General features: G+C 38.7%; 1 protein-coding gene across 5 annotated transcripts in view; it reads right to left on the bottom strand.

The window, feature by feature from the left end:
- The window catches only part of macrod2 (mono-ADP ribosylhydrolase 2), a 390,748-nt gene extending 384,370 nt beyond the window's left edge, over positions 1-6,378 (bottom strand). For 4 of the 5 annotated variants that reach the window (XM_044213245.1, XM_044213249.1, XM_044213246.1 and 1 more), the window contains exons 1-2: positions 6,149-6,377; positions 2,427-2,528 (exon numbers count right to left, since the gene is read on the bottom strand). In XM_044213245.1, the coding sequence (XP_044069180.1) occupies positions 2,427-2,528; positions 6,149-6,185 (139 nt within the window). In that variant the 5' untranslated portion in view covers positions 6,186-6,377. Of the gene's footprint in view, positions 1-2,426; positions 2,529-6,148 lie in introns of all 5 variants that reach the window. The other variant, XM_044213250.1, reaches the window with a different exon arrangement.
- Between the last annotated feature and the right edge of the window lie 9,570 nt (positions 6,379-15,948).

Genomic DNA, 15,948 nt, shown 5'->3' with positions numbered 1-15,948 from the left:
TAATAACCAAGGAGCTGTGAATCAGCAGTTTCATACTGGTTCTTAAGGAAAATACATCAGCTAAGAGCCTCCCAAAGGCTTAATGTAGAGAACAATACCACACCATATCACCAAGCCATTCTACCTCACTTTACTGAACATCAGTTGTAGTCTGTGTTGGTTGTATATCAGTGTCAGACAAATTGCCACAACCATAAACTATGGTAACTGTATGTTTTAAAGCTCTTGTGAGCTTTTTGGTTGCAAACATCGTCTAATTCCCTCATTCTTTTCTATACATGACCTATCTGCAGCATTAGGTACTCATCAGAATACCATATTACATGTTAAGCCAGCTACAAAAATAACTTTATATCAGTCTTTCAATTATTGCTCTCTTATTAGTAACCGTAATGTTATCTTTTTAATGTTATAGACTACGAAATTGCTTTATTCTTATTGAAACATGTTATTAAAGGCCGAAAAATGTAAAAAAAAAAAAGAAAAAAGAAAAAAAAAAGAAATGCTACTACTTGAAAAAATGCAATCCAATATTTTGAAGCTAAATTAGGTTTGCTCATTGTTTTCAAGACCAGACCTGTAACACTATTATGTCATAAGCCATTATGCTAATAGTTGACTGGAGACTTTGAATGGGAGGGGTAACTGTCAATCATTTTTTAATTTGGCCAATCAAGAGGCTTACAATCAAAAACTAATTTCACCAGTACGCCGCCTGAACCAGTTGTCAGTCACTTTTTAATTCAGCTAATCATCGTTCTCAAAGGAGAAGGGGGAGGTTCGACACAAAGAAACATATTTCTTAAGTTTTCAGCTCTTGTCAAAGGATCAAAGTATCAACAGAGAGCAACGTTTTTAATCAACATTTTAAAGTGGAAGTAGACAACTTTTGATCATAACAGAATATAGTAACTTTCACCACTGCTCATTTTAGAAATCATACGTCGCAAGTTTTGTTGGAAAGCTAGACGCTGGCGGCTAATGAGCTTCCACAGGCTGCATGCAGTAAACTGCAAGCTAATGTTAGCTAACTCACTAACCTCTATGGGAAATTATAGTAGTAAGCTAACATGCTAGAAAAGCAGAGGAAACGGGAAGTGCAGTAGTGCCCTTGCCTTACGAAAGTCAGAACAAACCTTAAAATTCGGCCATGTAGATCTAATATGAATGAAGATTCAGCAATTGCATTGCTTATTTCTCGTCTCAAATTTGTTCAGAAACAGATTTTGGTGAACTGCTAAGGTGAAATAAGTGAAAGTTTACATATCCTACTTCGTACAACAGAACCCTACTACACCTGCTCTAACTCCATTGGCACACAGAACTAGTGGCCTCAGAAGGGAGGACTGCAGTTGGACCCTTCTCTGCCCCCGATCCTGGGAAAATGAAGGCTCGCTAGCTAATGCTGGAAGCCAGAAACAAACATCTGTGATCTACTGTCCGTTTGATAATCTAATCAAAGAACACATTTTCTTGCGGTGGCCTTTCTAAAATGAGCAGTGGTAAAAGTTACTATATTCTGTTATGATCAATGAGTTGATAAGCAGACAGTGTTAGCTAGTGCTAGCTAGTTGAAAAGTTGTCCTTACAAAACAAATGATGGATGGAGCGTGAGTTGTTTGTGTGCCCCCCTTATAATACTGTGAAATGATTCGCTGAATTAAAAAGTGAGTGACAACTGGTTCAGGCAGCATATTGGTGAAATGATTTTTTGACTGAAAGCCTCTGATTGGCCAAATCAAAAAAAATGATTGACAGTTACCACACCCTCTCAAAGTCGCCGGTCTGCAGAGATACAAACTTGAAAATTTGCATGTCCACCCGGGTGTCATGTTCACATTACCACTGATCGGAGCAGGAGCCGATAAATACCCGTGTCTACTGCAGTCTTTTGACCCGGGAGTGAATGCCGATAGTACCCTTTCACACTGAAGACAAAAGCCAGATGGGGGGGGTTTGTCCAGTGTAAAAGGGGTATAACAGTAAAATAGCATTACTTTATAATTAGGTTCTTCTGGGTTTTCTATATTGATTTTTGTCACTGTGTTTAGACTTTTTTGTTATGTGCCCCCTTTATCATTTTTATTATTATTATTATTATTATTATTATTATTATTATTATTATTATTATTATACAGTGGTGTGAAAAAGTGTTTGCCCCCTTCCTGATTTCTTATTTTTTTGCATGTTTGTCACACTTAAATGTTTCAGATCATCAAACAAATTTAAATATTAGTCAAAGATAACACAAGTAAACACAAAATGCAGTTTTTAAATGAAGGTTGTTGTTATTAAGGGAAAACAAAATCCAAACCTACATGGCCCTGTGTGAAAAAGTGATTGCCCCCCAAACCTAAAATGTGTCAATGTATCAGCCATACCCAACTTAAGACATTCAGCATCTCAAACAATAAGCTGTCCCTTACATCGGTTTTCCTCTCCCCAGGTTGGAATCTTGTCCAGAGGTGTAAAATCTTGACGACGATACTCCTTGCGTCTCTCCTCTCGATCAAGACGGAGCAGTCTCTCTGTGGAGGATAGTAACCATAAATTTTAGCGTGAATAAAGCTGGTCCTATTGAGGAATAAAAGAGATAAGAAAGAGGGAAATAAACTTGGTACAGACAGGTAATAACAAGTGCAACACTCATTGTCAGTGAAAGCCACAAACTTTACGCTTAAATCGTCACTAATCCCTGTTTCTTTTCTTTATGTCCTACCAAACTGTCTCCCAGCGTACTTCCTTTACTTCACCTGACCACCACCCATAGGAGCAACAGTTGCTGGTCCTGCACCGATTGAGGTTGGCCTCTAACCAGACTCCTCCACCACTCATCTGGTACTGCCATCATCATCGTCAGCCGTGTCCCACTGCTCCTCCTCCTCCTCCTCTATGAAAAATCTGATCTTTAATACTGTGCAGGATTAGTGCAGGATTAGCAATGAAAGAGCCCCCCTGGAGCTGGTGGGGTCTTGCTCAAACACACTTCAGTAGTGTAGCTGCTTGCCATCCAAGGTGTTTGAACATGGGTACTCTGGTTGAATGGCAGTCCACAGCACTTACTATATCCGTGGTTCTCAGTCATGTGCCATGGACACCCAAAACAATGCAGATTCTCATTCCAATCAGAGACCTCACCACCAGTCGATTTCACTCATTAGTCCCCCTTCTTTGGTGTAGGTGTGTTAATTAGTGAAACTGGCTGTTGTGTGGATTGGCTGAAATAAAAATGTGCATACTCGTGTGTCTCCGTGGCTCTCAGCTGAGAACCACTGCACTATGTCACCCTGTTGCCTAAGCTTCATTGCACTCTGAACTGTTTGTCCTACAGCGCTGTACTTCTCTTATTCTTATTTGACTTTATTATTAATAGTTTGCTAAAGAACTTAAATTAGTTGTTTGAAATCGTATTGTGTATTGCAACTTTGTCTGTGATGCAACTATGGAGCAACTTTGTCATAACTACCTACATTTAAGCTCCTACTAGTTACCTATGCTGTGTGCAAGAAGTGTGAGTACTTTTTGTTATTTGTTTGTTTGGTTGTACAACAAATTCCAACATAATTAGCTGACATTAGTACATCACACAGCTGCAGCTTAACCTTTGTACTGCTGTATCACTCTTGGGTCCTCCTCACAGCTTGTGTCCTCATGTTCCATCTCCACTGACCGCAAAAGAGCCTAAACTTGCTACTGTTTCTCCAGACAGCACTGGGCAGCACTGTTCTGCAAAACAAGCTTCATCCTAATTATGTGCTTCGCTGTGAAACCTTCACAACATAAATACCCCAGTGCACACAGTGTGGACTTTGCTCAATTAAAACATCCCCTCTGTTTAAGCAAACTGGATGTGATATGGCATAATAATAGTTTACTATACAAGGCTCTTTTTACAACAAAATGTTGAGGTCTAGGCTTTGATGCTTAGCATATAACAATACCCTAACTCATAGGAACTTTGCAAATTCCTTGAAAAGGGACTATGAGTTATGAGACTTGCCTCTTATACAAATTAAAGTCTAAAATAATGAGGCAAAAGGGCCTGAGTATATTTTGGTAAGAATTACAAGGTTCCTTTGGTCATCTTTTGGCAACATCCCACAGTAGGTCTGGCTTACATTAAAGGTATTCTGCAGTGGGGGATATCCGTTCCATCCCTTATGTATTTTCTCTCCCTCTTGCCCACTCCTGTCATTCCCAAGGCTGCTTTTATTCTACATGGATGAATAAAAAGGCTGTTCTGAGGTTGAACACAGTAAAGCTCTCTGGACTACACTAAAGCGCTTCGTCACTCTGCTGAACTTTTAGTCGATGAAGAATCCCAAAGCTTAGCTTAGATGCCATGAGAACAGGATGGCTCAAAATGTGCTTTATTGAATATGAGTGTCTACAAGACTGTGTTCACTGAGTTCTGGATGGGAAGGCCAGTCACTGTAATGCTGCAGACATCCCTGAACCAAATTCTAGTGATAACAAAACGAAAGGCGATGTGACTGCCTGTCACAGAACATCTGATTTTATATAGTCTTTTAATACTATTTATATTCCTGTTTTATGTTTCCTTATTTAGTTCATTTTGTTTAAGAAAGTTCTCTAACTTCAGAATAGTCTGCATCCTGGTAAAATTCTTCATTTTAAAATAAGGCTGAGTTTGCCAAAGAACAAACCACAGGTGCCAACGTGACTTACTACATATTATTTCACCCAGCCTCCAGACAAGCCCTGGGTCAAACCACTATTTAAAAAATAATCATATTAAATTTCTTAAGTTTCAGACTTTCACATTTTGACTTGCCTTGATCTCCTCCTAAAGCAGTTTGAGCAAGAGGGGTATATGCTCAGAATATGAAATCTGATTTACTTTGATGTTCATTCCATGCTGCTACCTGCTGGAAACGGCTGGGAAAGATTAATTATTACCTTTGCTCTGAGAATTTTAGTAACCATTATAAAAATGTTCTCATACACTTCAAAAAAATTAGTCACAAGTCAACAGGCTTGATGACAAGACACTGAGTGACTGAAATTCAAATTAATAACCAGTCAGCAATCAACAATGATTACAAATAATCCTTGTTGCAGTTATTAATTGAGGCCGCATCCTTGCTGAACAGAGGTCAGGGCTGGAACTGTGTCTGAACCAGTAGTCCATTTCAGCCAATGTGATATGAGGAATACAGTTTGATCACACACAGCCCTGCTTCTGTTACTAAGTTCTTAGACCAAATGTAGTACTGTATGCGCCTTTTTCAGACATTTTGACATGTCATAGCAGGAAGGCCACAGGTGGATATCATTAATGTTGGCTGCATTCTATTTGTGGTTTAATAGTTTCAAGGCCCTGGTATTGTGCATGCTCAGTCAGTGACATTAATGGATAAAGTGGCATAAATGGAATGGAGCCATCACTAATTAATGTGATTGATTACACATGCTACTGTATGACATGTGACAAAAGACGAAGAAATTAATAACTTATGAATGACATAATAACCACACTATGGTTAAGATGCCTTTCTTTGCCCTTTTGTGCACAACAGGTCTATCCCGTATGTCTCTGAAAGTGAAAGTCAAACAGAGTTTCCTAGCTAGCATTATACGCATCTTTCACTCTATGTCTAAAACCGAGAAACAGTCATTTTTGCCCTAATAAATTATAAATAACCACGTTTTAAACTATTAAACACTCCGTTCCTTTGTTTTACTACGGTGTGACTGCTGTTTGCTACAGAAATATCTAGTTGCAGAGAAGATTGTTTGCAACTCAGTGGGCTACTGTTGGTGCATCGCACTTGTGGAAGGTAGGCTATGTTAACGTTAGTTAGGAGTACCGTAACAGGTAAATAAGGGCTCGGGAAAAATCAGGGAGAACCTTAAATATAAGGTAATAAGCGGGCAAGAGGCACTGTGTGAACAGTGTTGTTGCGAATGTCAAACATGCATTACGGCAGCCAAACAGAGGCGCAACATCATTATAACATCTGTACAGTCACCGTGTGGGATTAGCGAATAGTCTAGATGGTAAGTAGTATCACAGCAATACGGAGAAGACAGGAGGAGTGGCTGTCAATCTTCTGGCATGGTTAAAATTCATTCTGTCTGCCATGGAGATGATTATAGCCTTATTCCCCCCCAAAACAAGCCTTACCTCTTTCAGTCTTCCAGTCCTTTTTCTTTTTGCTCATGCTGCCGGAATGATTAGACTTCGAATGGTTGTTTTTTGACTGTGGCAACCCCAGGCTCACAGAGAATAGTGTTCCGGGAAAAAGCTGAAATGTAAAGTGAAACAGCCTCTGGACGGTTGTCTCACCTGTGAAGCTGTCAAATTTCTATGGACCTCAGTCGGCCTCAACCTACAGTGCTTGCGCCGTAAATTATGTGTACGAATCCTGGCCAAATGAATGGGTGTCGAAAACAGGGAAGTGAGCGTGCGATTGGTCCGGCTGCTGAGTCAATCAAATAAGATCCACGCACTGGAGAGGCAGGGTAGGTTGCTTCCGGCGGTCCAGCCTCCTGGCGTGTGAGGTGTTAGGCTAGTAAGTAGTAACGCCGGGCCACTCGGATGTATACTGCACAGAGTAGAGTCTGCTTTGCGTCACTGCATGTAAACTTACCGAGGAAACAGTCCTGTGAATTTAAAAACAAATACTTTTAAAAAGGTTTATTTTTGGCAATATACGACAGTGTGTTGTGCAATATTTTTATGTAACAGTAGTAGACTATATTTATAGTAGACACAGGACACAGATCTCACAGGATAGACCAGATCAGACCAGTAACTCAGGCTGTCATATGTGAGAGGCTGGTTCCAGAGACCACCGTCTGTCATCTGTTGTGTTAGCTCTGCCCTGGTCCAGACCCATCTGCTCCTGAAACCGCTAGCATTATCAGAGAGTGGAAAATATCTTTCATCCAAGCTGTACTCTGATCCAGACTTGTAAAATTGAGGTTTATTTTAGAGAAATTCATTCCAGTTCATGTGTCAACAGTTCAGTCGTTACAACTGAGTAAAAATGTTTGCATAAATAGGCTACATCAATAACATTAACAGCAAACTGACAATACAGATGGAAGCTATGTTCCTGTTCCATTCAGGCTTTTTATATCTAAAACTCATATTACAAAGTGCAAAGGATTTACGTTTTTCCCAGGGCCAAGGTGGCAAAAATCTCTCTCAGTGTTCACTAGATGTCTCATATTACAGTCAAATGAATGATCTTTATTAAGTAATCAGCTCTCACATCTGGCACAGAAATTCAGAATTTATCCTTGTAATATCTTAATTAGTTTCTTCTCTAACTACCTAATATAGATTTACAAAATATTAGAATATTTTATCAGTGCCTCTTCTGTTTAAAACCACAATGGGACATCTAGAAAGGTTCCCTAGAGCTGATACTGCGAATAGCAAACTAAAGTATCTTCTTTTACCCTATATTTAAACAAAGGTGAGAGTTGAATGAAGTTGCCATTGCAGGTTTCCCTCTGTACTATTCAAACCAAACCACTAGATGTCAATCTTGCAACATTATTAGCAGCAGTGCACACAAAGTGATTCTGTTTAGAAAGTCTTGAAAGAGGCTTGTTATTTTAAACTAACCTCATAAAGACTGGCAGATATTTCACTGAGGCATGTAGGGATTGCTGTTTTTAAGCAATCCTGCTCTAAACAAACTAATATGCTCTCTCTGATATTTTTATATCTGAGGGGGGCACGTTAAAGAGACTGGACTTCAACCAGAGGACTTGGGTTCAAAATCCGTTTGTCAGAAAGCCTCCACCATCCTGTAGTGTCTTTGTGAAAGATGCTAAATCCAAAGCGTGTGGCCCTGACCTCTGACCTTTTATTTTATTATTATTATTTCTTTCAATAAAGCATCATGTAATTCTATTAGGCTTAAGAAGACTTGGAAAAATTGAAAACTTCAAGCATTTCTGTTTACACTAACTACTTTGTTATACTGTTATACTATACTGAAATACACTCAACTATACTATAGTTTTAGTTAGGAGATTAAAGCCCCTACACACCCGTAGACCACTCACACAGGTGTTTTCACTTATGTTGCCTGATTAGATCTCTCCATGGGACTGTGTTGGCATGTACAATATTGACAGCTCTCTCACTCTCCTGTTGGTATTGTTGCACCTGTTAGAGGTGGCACAACTTACCCAGTTATCATTCCTATTGGTCCACAGTTTTGTGACATCACGCTATTTCAATCTCTATTCAGCTTTAACCTGACTAGAGGTCTAATCAGCCAGAGTAATTGTGTGGGTGTGGTTAAAGTGTTAAATGTTGTTTTGTGGATTCCTGGGTTCAATCACTGTCATAATAAATGGCCTCGTGTTTTTGTAATTTGGTCACCAATTACAAATCAACCGACAATGATACCGTGTTGTCTGGGATGTACTGGCTTTGTCCTTGTTTTAATTGAGGATGATTTAAAGTAATTACTGAACCACAATGATCAAATAATTACATACAGTATCTAGTATTTGCTAGATACTGTATGTAATTAATTGATCATTGTTATTGTTCAGCAGGTGTAATGCAAACAACATGGTGTCTGATGAGCAGCAAAAAAAACTTGGTTGGCTTTTCCCAGTGAATAGTTGATTCTGCAGGGCAATCTGTATACTCCAAACAGAGGAAGATCTATTTGTGTCAGACTGCATAGGCAATTGTTATTGTCATGGTTACAGCACAAGAAGATTAAGCCGGTGGCTGTACCTACATTGCATTGCCTAATCTGTTTTTGGCTTGATACGTATGTTTTTCATATCCAGCTTATAATCATAGCAACATAATTACAGCAAGCAATGCAATTATCTACAGAGAAATGCACAAAATGATCCCTAACTTAAAGTGAGCCCAGGGGCTGTAGGAATTATAATTATAGCAATTGTTGTTTATGTGTCTTCTTATGTCAATATCCGTAAGCCCTTTGATGGGTTTTTAGTGACTATTTGGTTTGGTAAATTTCTGTGAAGGGATTATATCATCATGTCTGTTCTACGTAAATGCCTAATGATAAAACACATGATTTGTGTAGTCCAGTAATTGGTGGTTTCACAGTCATAGCTCAAGCCTAAAGATGTAGACTAAATACTTCTCTCTGGGAATCTCCAGTGAAAACTACACTTAAGCCATCTATGTTCAGCTGGCCCTTGAGGCTTCCAGTGGAGGCCTTAAGTTATTTAATGTTTAGATACTTTTTCATATCTTGCCAATGCTAAAAAAAAAAAAAAAGGTCAGAGGAAGCATCTCTTACTGAAAGCCTCAGATAAGGTTTGCATCCATAGAATGATGCATGTTAAAGCCTGTTGAGGGTCTGTAAAGGTGATTTCTGGGAAAGAAAACAATTCTTCAGCCAACTTGCATACACACATATGTAAACATATCACTGTTTTTCACATAAATGTGTAAACATATTTAGCAAAATTGTTCTACTGTACAGTCAATAGAGATGGAAATAGTTTTGCAGCACTCTCTGTGCTGTCTTTGACGCAGTGCCTACCCTGAACATGAAAACACTATAGTCTGGTGGTTTGTGTGGGTTCTTTTCAACCTTCTCAATCAAACATTTGTCTGCCTATATCATCCATTCTGTCCTGTCATATATTATGATCATCTGTTCAACAGATGTGAGCAGCCGCTCACGGTTCTGATTAAAAGGAGCCAAAAACCTCTGAGAAGTACCTCAGTAGAGACTAGCTCATGTGTTTGTTTATTATTATTCATTATGCTTGTTTATGTGTTCAGTATCTACTTTGCACTACACAAGAAAACCAATGATAAGCAAACATTTACATTAAATAGTTTTTGTATATGAGCTAAGTGCAAGCTTTGTTGTGTTCTATAACTCTACTTGGTTATCAATTTCAAGTGTTCAAGTGGTTTCAACTAAAGCTTCAGGGCTTCTACAGCATGCACCTGTGCCCTGATCAGGTGGGTAAAATGCCTGGAAGGGTGTAGTAATTACAGTAATTTGTTGCACCATTTTATGTGTTTTAATATTGTAATATTTTATTTCACATTATATTCTTTTTATTGTTCTGTTCCATAAATTGATTCTTTTTTAAAGATTAGGAAATAGTAACATGTTGACAACATTTTCAAGTTACTCATGGCTGCTCCTTTAATGTGTGAAGAACACTCAGACCAGGTATGAACCTTTATTTCTAAAACTCCTCTCGTGTGTGCAGCAGTACAACAGCTTTAGGTTGTACAGGCTACTGCCCCGTATCTCAGATTATGGTCTTACATTTCTAATTTCCTACAGTATTTCCTATTTCTTATATTTCCTGTTTTATTCATGATTACAAGCATTTTTTATTGAAGATCACAGTCACCTCTAGTCTGTAATTCAACTGTAAGAGCAATTTGTCATGAGATGCATTGTGATGTACTAATGTGAATATGGTGGTTTACTGAGTGGTACTTTGTTTAGTCTACATTCTTAGAATGGGTTTGGGGTTGGATTAAAAAATCATCAGACCGTGAGTATCATTCCTGCAGGATTCCTGTGGGTTGTAGCTTTGGCAAACTGTGTTGCAATGGCTCCTTTTGTTTATTTTACTCTATTTAATAAAGCCCCCATCCAGCATGTCTCTTCACACCAGAGCGTGCCTGCTTTCTCCCTCCTCAAAGCAGCAGGAATTCCTTCCTGATCGCTGGCTGAACTCAAATTGAATAGATTTAGTGTGGATGGATGTTCAGCATGTTCAGATATTCAAAGCATATGCACAAAAGTGATCCAAACTGTTATGGCTTCTATGTCTCAAAATTTTCTTTGCAGGAAAATTCTGCTCATACAATGTTGGTCTGTTGCTCTAAATTTCCCTTTTTCCCAGCTCAATCATTCCTTTATAAGTAACTCTATAGTGTTTTTAACTTTGATTTTGTTCCTTTTTTTAAATTAAACAAAAGATTAAGCATAAACAGAAAGTTGGAAATCTCTTTAGTTGTATTGTATTGCAGTGTTCTCAGATAAATCAAAATATCACATGTTCCCTCTGACTATGCAAATACTCAGAGTACAGCATTACTCATCCAAATGAGCATCTACAATGTCTGCCCGCAATACAACACAACACAATAACCCAATGCTTCAACAGCAATCTGCCCATTATAAGTTTTTTATTATAAGTTTTATTATTTTTCAAGAATACATTCTAGTTCTAACTTTTCAGTATAATAGCCATAGGATTAAGACTTTTCTTAATTTTCTCGTGCTATCTAGAAGCTGCCTCAAATTAATTATGTCTGCAGTCTGTGTGGTCATAACAGATAACACATCTATTAAAACTGGACCAGCAGTTTTCCTCTGCACACCATCAACAACAGCAAGAAGAAGTTTACACAGAGATTTGATGGCATGCGATACTAAAGCCACCCCCTAAAGGCTAGCTGGCCCCTCTTCAGCACTCAGCACCCTGGCCCCAGCTCTCTCTCCATTAATTGCTCAACAGCACTCTTCCATCTCTGTTGACTTGATCCAAAGAAAACACTGCACATTATGATTAAAGAATGCTTGTTTTGGTCCACCCATACAATTTCAGCTTGGACCATAAACATAAAAGCACCTGTTTCAGATCAGTAATGATATTGGTCGAGTGTTGAATTTAGATGATATGGGGTTATGAGCTGAATATATATATATTTTACATTAGTATATTAGCATTTCATTGGAATAGTTATAAATGTGGTACAGTATAGACCAATATGAAATAATAAAGTTGTTTTTTTATTTATTTATTTTTTTACAGTCTCTGAGATAGGAAATATGATAACCTGAAGGTATGGTACAGGATGTGAGTGAAATATCTTCATTTTATTCAAACAGTATTTTATGTCTTAGAAGAACCTTGTGGGGGAGCAATAATCTTTGCATATGTCCAACAATATTAAGAACATGTCTACACATTTTTAATGTGTAGCCACATAAAGACACAAAGTTGAAAGAGGAAAATGGTTGGAGAGTTCCAACTGCATGGCAATGACTGGCTTATAAACTTTTCTAAAGTTTAAGATCTAATTGTAGTCACGAAGGCTGTGTATTTGTGTCTAAAACAATACTGAGTCATTCTTCACACTGAGACAAGAACTGAATGTTTTTCTTCAGGGTTTAATTATCAGCTGCCTGACAGGCTCAGCATAGAAGTTTCAGAATGGCCATTTCTTGGGAAAAGCATTTTTTTTACCTCCCCACTATTGTTCTGGAGAACGAAAAGTGATCATTTTGGACTTGATTTGCAGCTGTTGGACCTAAACTTGCCTAAAAATATCTCTTGAGCAAAAGATGGCTTCTGATTAAAAGTTTTCAGTTGTCTAACCTGACACATAACTTGCAATTTAGTGTGACTGAAGGGACAGAAGGATGCCATGCAATAAAGCGCCATTGAAGACTTGAACCAGGGACATCACAGTTATATGGTGTAAGTCTCAGACTGGGGGGTCACCAAGATGTCCTGAGGGGAGAACATTTTTTATTTATTTAAAACATCTACAGTTTTTGGTGCTACCACATCAGAATCCAAGAGAAAGAGCTTATTTTTATTCTCGTCATTTTTCAGTGACATTTAAAGTCATACAGGGAGATATCTATTGCTGAAGCATGTAAGGAACACCAATTTCCTCACTGTCAATAGCCAATAGTCTGCAGACTTTTTGACATGTCATAGCCTGAAAAAACACACAGGTAATCTAACATTAACAATAGCCGCGTTCCATTTAGGTGAACCAGTCTCAGAGTCCTCCTGTTATGTATGATGACATGAATGGCTACTGGGACACCTAAATGGAGCTGAGCAATCATTAAGAAAATGTGTTACATCTGTGTGTTTCTTGCTTTGACAAGACAAAATATCCGCTGTAAAAAAGGTCCATGGTATGTTTGAATAAAGTTGTGGAGCTGCCATCACAGTCACAGCTATATTAGAAATGATTTGGCCAGTTAACAGTTACAATCATGGTAATCGGTTAAATTGTAATAACCTCAATTTCTCCTTATTTCATTAAAAAAATAAAAATAAACAAACTTTTTTAACAGACTTCTCCAGCAAGTCAGCTAGTGTTACTGAGATATTTTTCACATGTAGAATCATATTGACCATATTTTAACAATGATAAACTTCGAGGGATTTACTAATATCCTCTCATCCAGTCAAAGTTTAATGTAAACCTTAATGTAATTTTTCCATGGTATGAGCAGTGCAAACACATCGGCCCTGTTTGTACCTGGCATTAACATGCATCTTGGGTCCGATCACAAGTGGACAGCTCCAAGTACGTCAGTTCACACCTGGCATTAGAATGCGTCTCCACATGCGTCACGAGTGACCACTTGTGATCGGATCTCACTTGCCCGCTCTATATGCAATAAACATGTGTTACGGCCGTGACAGTTTGTCTGCATTCCCTAAGTGTTTCCAGCCAGCCCTGTCTCTCTCTCTCTCTCTCTCTCTCTCTCTCTCTCTCTCTCTCTCTCTCTGTGTGTGTGTGTATGTGTGTGTGTGTGTGTGTCTCCGTGGGCGCCGTTGCTCCTCCCGTCTACCTCCACCTGCTCTCGACTAGTGATGGGAATTAAGGCTCTTTCGGCTCCCAAACGGCTCTTCATTTAGTACCACTTATGCTGGTCACGGCCTAAATTTCATTCTTATTTGTTGCAAGAAATAAATATGCAAGATTCTTGATCTGCAATACATTGAGATATTATACATATATATACATATTGATGGTTAAAAAGTCCTAGTTATATAACAAAAACAACACCCTACTAATGAAATAGTGTGGTTAATAAATAATTACACAACTCTATACAGACACAAACAGTATATTTCAATTAAATTTCTATGATATAATATGAGACAAAAAATATTTCTGCTCTTATCTCACTCTCAGACGGGAGCCGGCTCCCATCGTGCGCTTAAAGGAGCCGGTTCATAGAGCCGACTCTTCACGACCGACACATCACTACTCTCGACTCCTATCCCACTCACCTGACCTTCTCGCCCACTCATTAGACTCGCGCACGCCATCTCCACCGCCATTACCTACTGCCATTCTGCATGCTCCGGATCCCAAAACCAGCTAACTCCCTCACCCTCTTCCCTTTATTCAATAAATCCTTTTATAACATTCAGCCTCCTTGTCTGAGTCCAGCCCTGTTTGTAACTAACAACAAGTACATAATTGCCATTTGCAAAGACCAAATGCTTGTTGTTTTTAACTTGAATCTGGCCGGGCCTCACTGATTACTATACAAAAAACCAACTTTATAACTTTATTCACTGATTTTGGTTAAACTGGATCATATTTTATGAAGAAAGCATTTTCTGGTTTTCCCTTTGATGTCCTGTGGCTGCTCTGCCTCAGCTCTTGGTGATTTAATGTTACAGAGTTTCCTAATGGAAAGATAGCTTTACATGTTGCTAAAATAACTGCTAACTAGCTGCCGTTAGCTAGTTTAGCTTTAAAGCTTTTTTAGCTTTATTAAACCTCCACCTCCTGGAAGTCCAAAGCTACTGTGCCAGCGGTGTAAACATCAACACTCCCCCGGTGCTCCCAGTCTGGGCAGAGTCAGCTAGTGTTAATATGACCACTAGCTGCACAGCTAACTGAGCTAAGTAGCTAACAGCAGTACAGTTCACAGCAGTTAGCGGTTAACAGTCTATGGCTGCTACTTTAGCAACAAGTAAAGATATCTGTCCATCAGGAAACTCCGTAAATCACCGAAAGTTGAGGCAAAGCAGCCGGAGGACTTCAGACAGATTATTTCATGTGTACTCCATCCACGAGAATCCATTTTGCCTGTGGTTGTGGCTTCTTCTTCTTGTTTCGCACTTTAATATGAAGCTGTTAGTGTGCGAATGAGTATGTACGTCAGCTTACGCAGAGGACGTCAATTGAGTAGGCTGTCCGTCAGTGTGGCCCAGGACACATTCACATACACACTGCTAAAAGAATGTGGTCACATTCGGAGGCCCAGACGTCCGAATGTGGTCTGAGTAATCAGATCTCAATGTGTCCTCAATGCGTCTTGGGTGCATTCACACCCAATGGATACATGGATGTATAATAAGACCTGGATAGGGTGCCGCTGCTCAGCCTTGCTTACAATTTTGTTCAGTGGCCACTATTGCAGCGAAAAATTCCCAAAAAGCATTTTCCTCATAGACCACCATTAAAAAAGAGACATCTGTTAAACTGTTGACAGGACACCTCAAAATGTAAACAAGGACAATTATGACTATTTCTATTATGAATTTTTGATCCAGGGAGGTTTTATATTTGTAAAACTTTCCTATCGCTGAGAAAGGTGATTTAAAAATACGTAACTTAATCACAATGTCTATGCGTATGGCGTATGCGCCAGGCGAGCAATTCTCATTGGACTGAATAGGCACCATCGTTGGGTCCGGTATCCAGTTCTAATAATACATCCATTCACACCTGTTCTTAGAGCTGTCCACACATGTTAACATTAATGTGTGTCCACATTAACATGTAGACACATGTTAATGCCAGGTGTAAACAGGATCATACTGTATCCTTTCACCTCCATTGTATTGGGGAGGAGGCAGAAATCTCAGAGATAGATGGCTCAAAACCTGGGCAAATGAAACAAAAAATATCTACATGGCATGAAGAGGCAAAATGTATTTTTTTTTTAAATTTAGGTGACTGGCCCTTTAATATTAGTGTAGTTAAAATTTAAGCATGTTAAAACTTGTTCAACAATGTCCTAGAAAAAAAAACTTTTCATCTTTTCATTTTGTGTTAACTCAACTATTTAAGATATACACTGATGATGTTTTTCAGTTGCAAGTTGTAATATTAACTTAAACTTAAATATTAAAATGTAGATTTCTGCTTCATGTTTTAGATTCATGTACGTATTTTTTTCCACCTAATTTAGGCCTGTTCGGTTTTTTTTGTATGCA

Source organism: Siniperca chuatsi, linkage group LG11 (assembly GCF_020085105.1).
Source record: "Siniperca chuatsi isolate FFG_IHB_CAS linkage group LG11, ASM2008510v1, whole genome shotgun sequence".
NCBI lineage: Eukaryota > Metazoa > Chordata > Actinopteri > Centrarchiformes > Sinipercidae > Siniperca > Siniperca chuatsi.
This window is presented reverse-complemented; position numbering and strand designations above follow the sequence as displayed.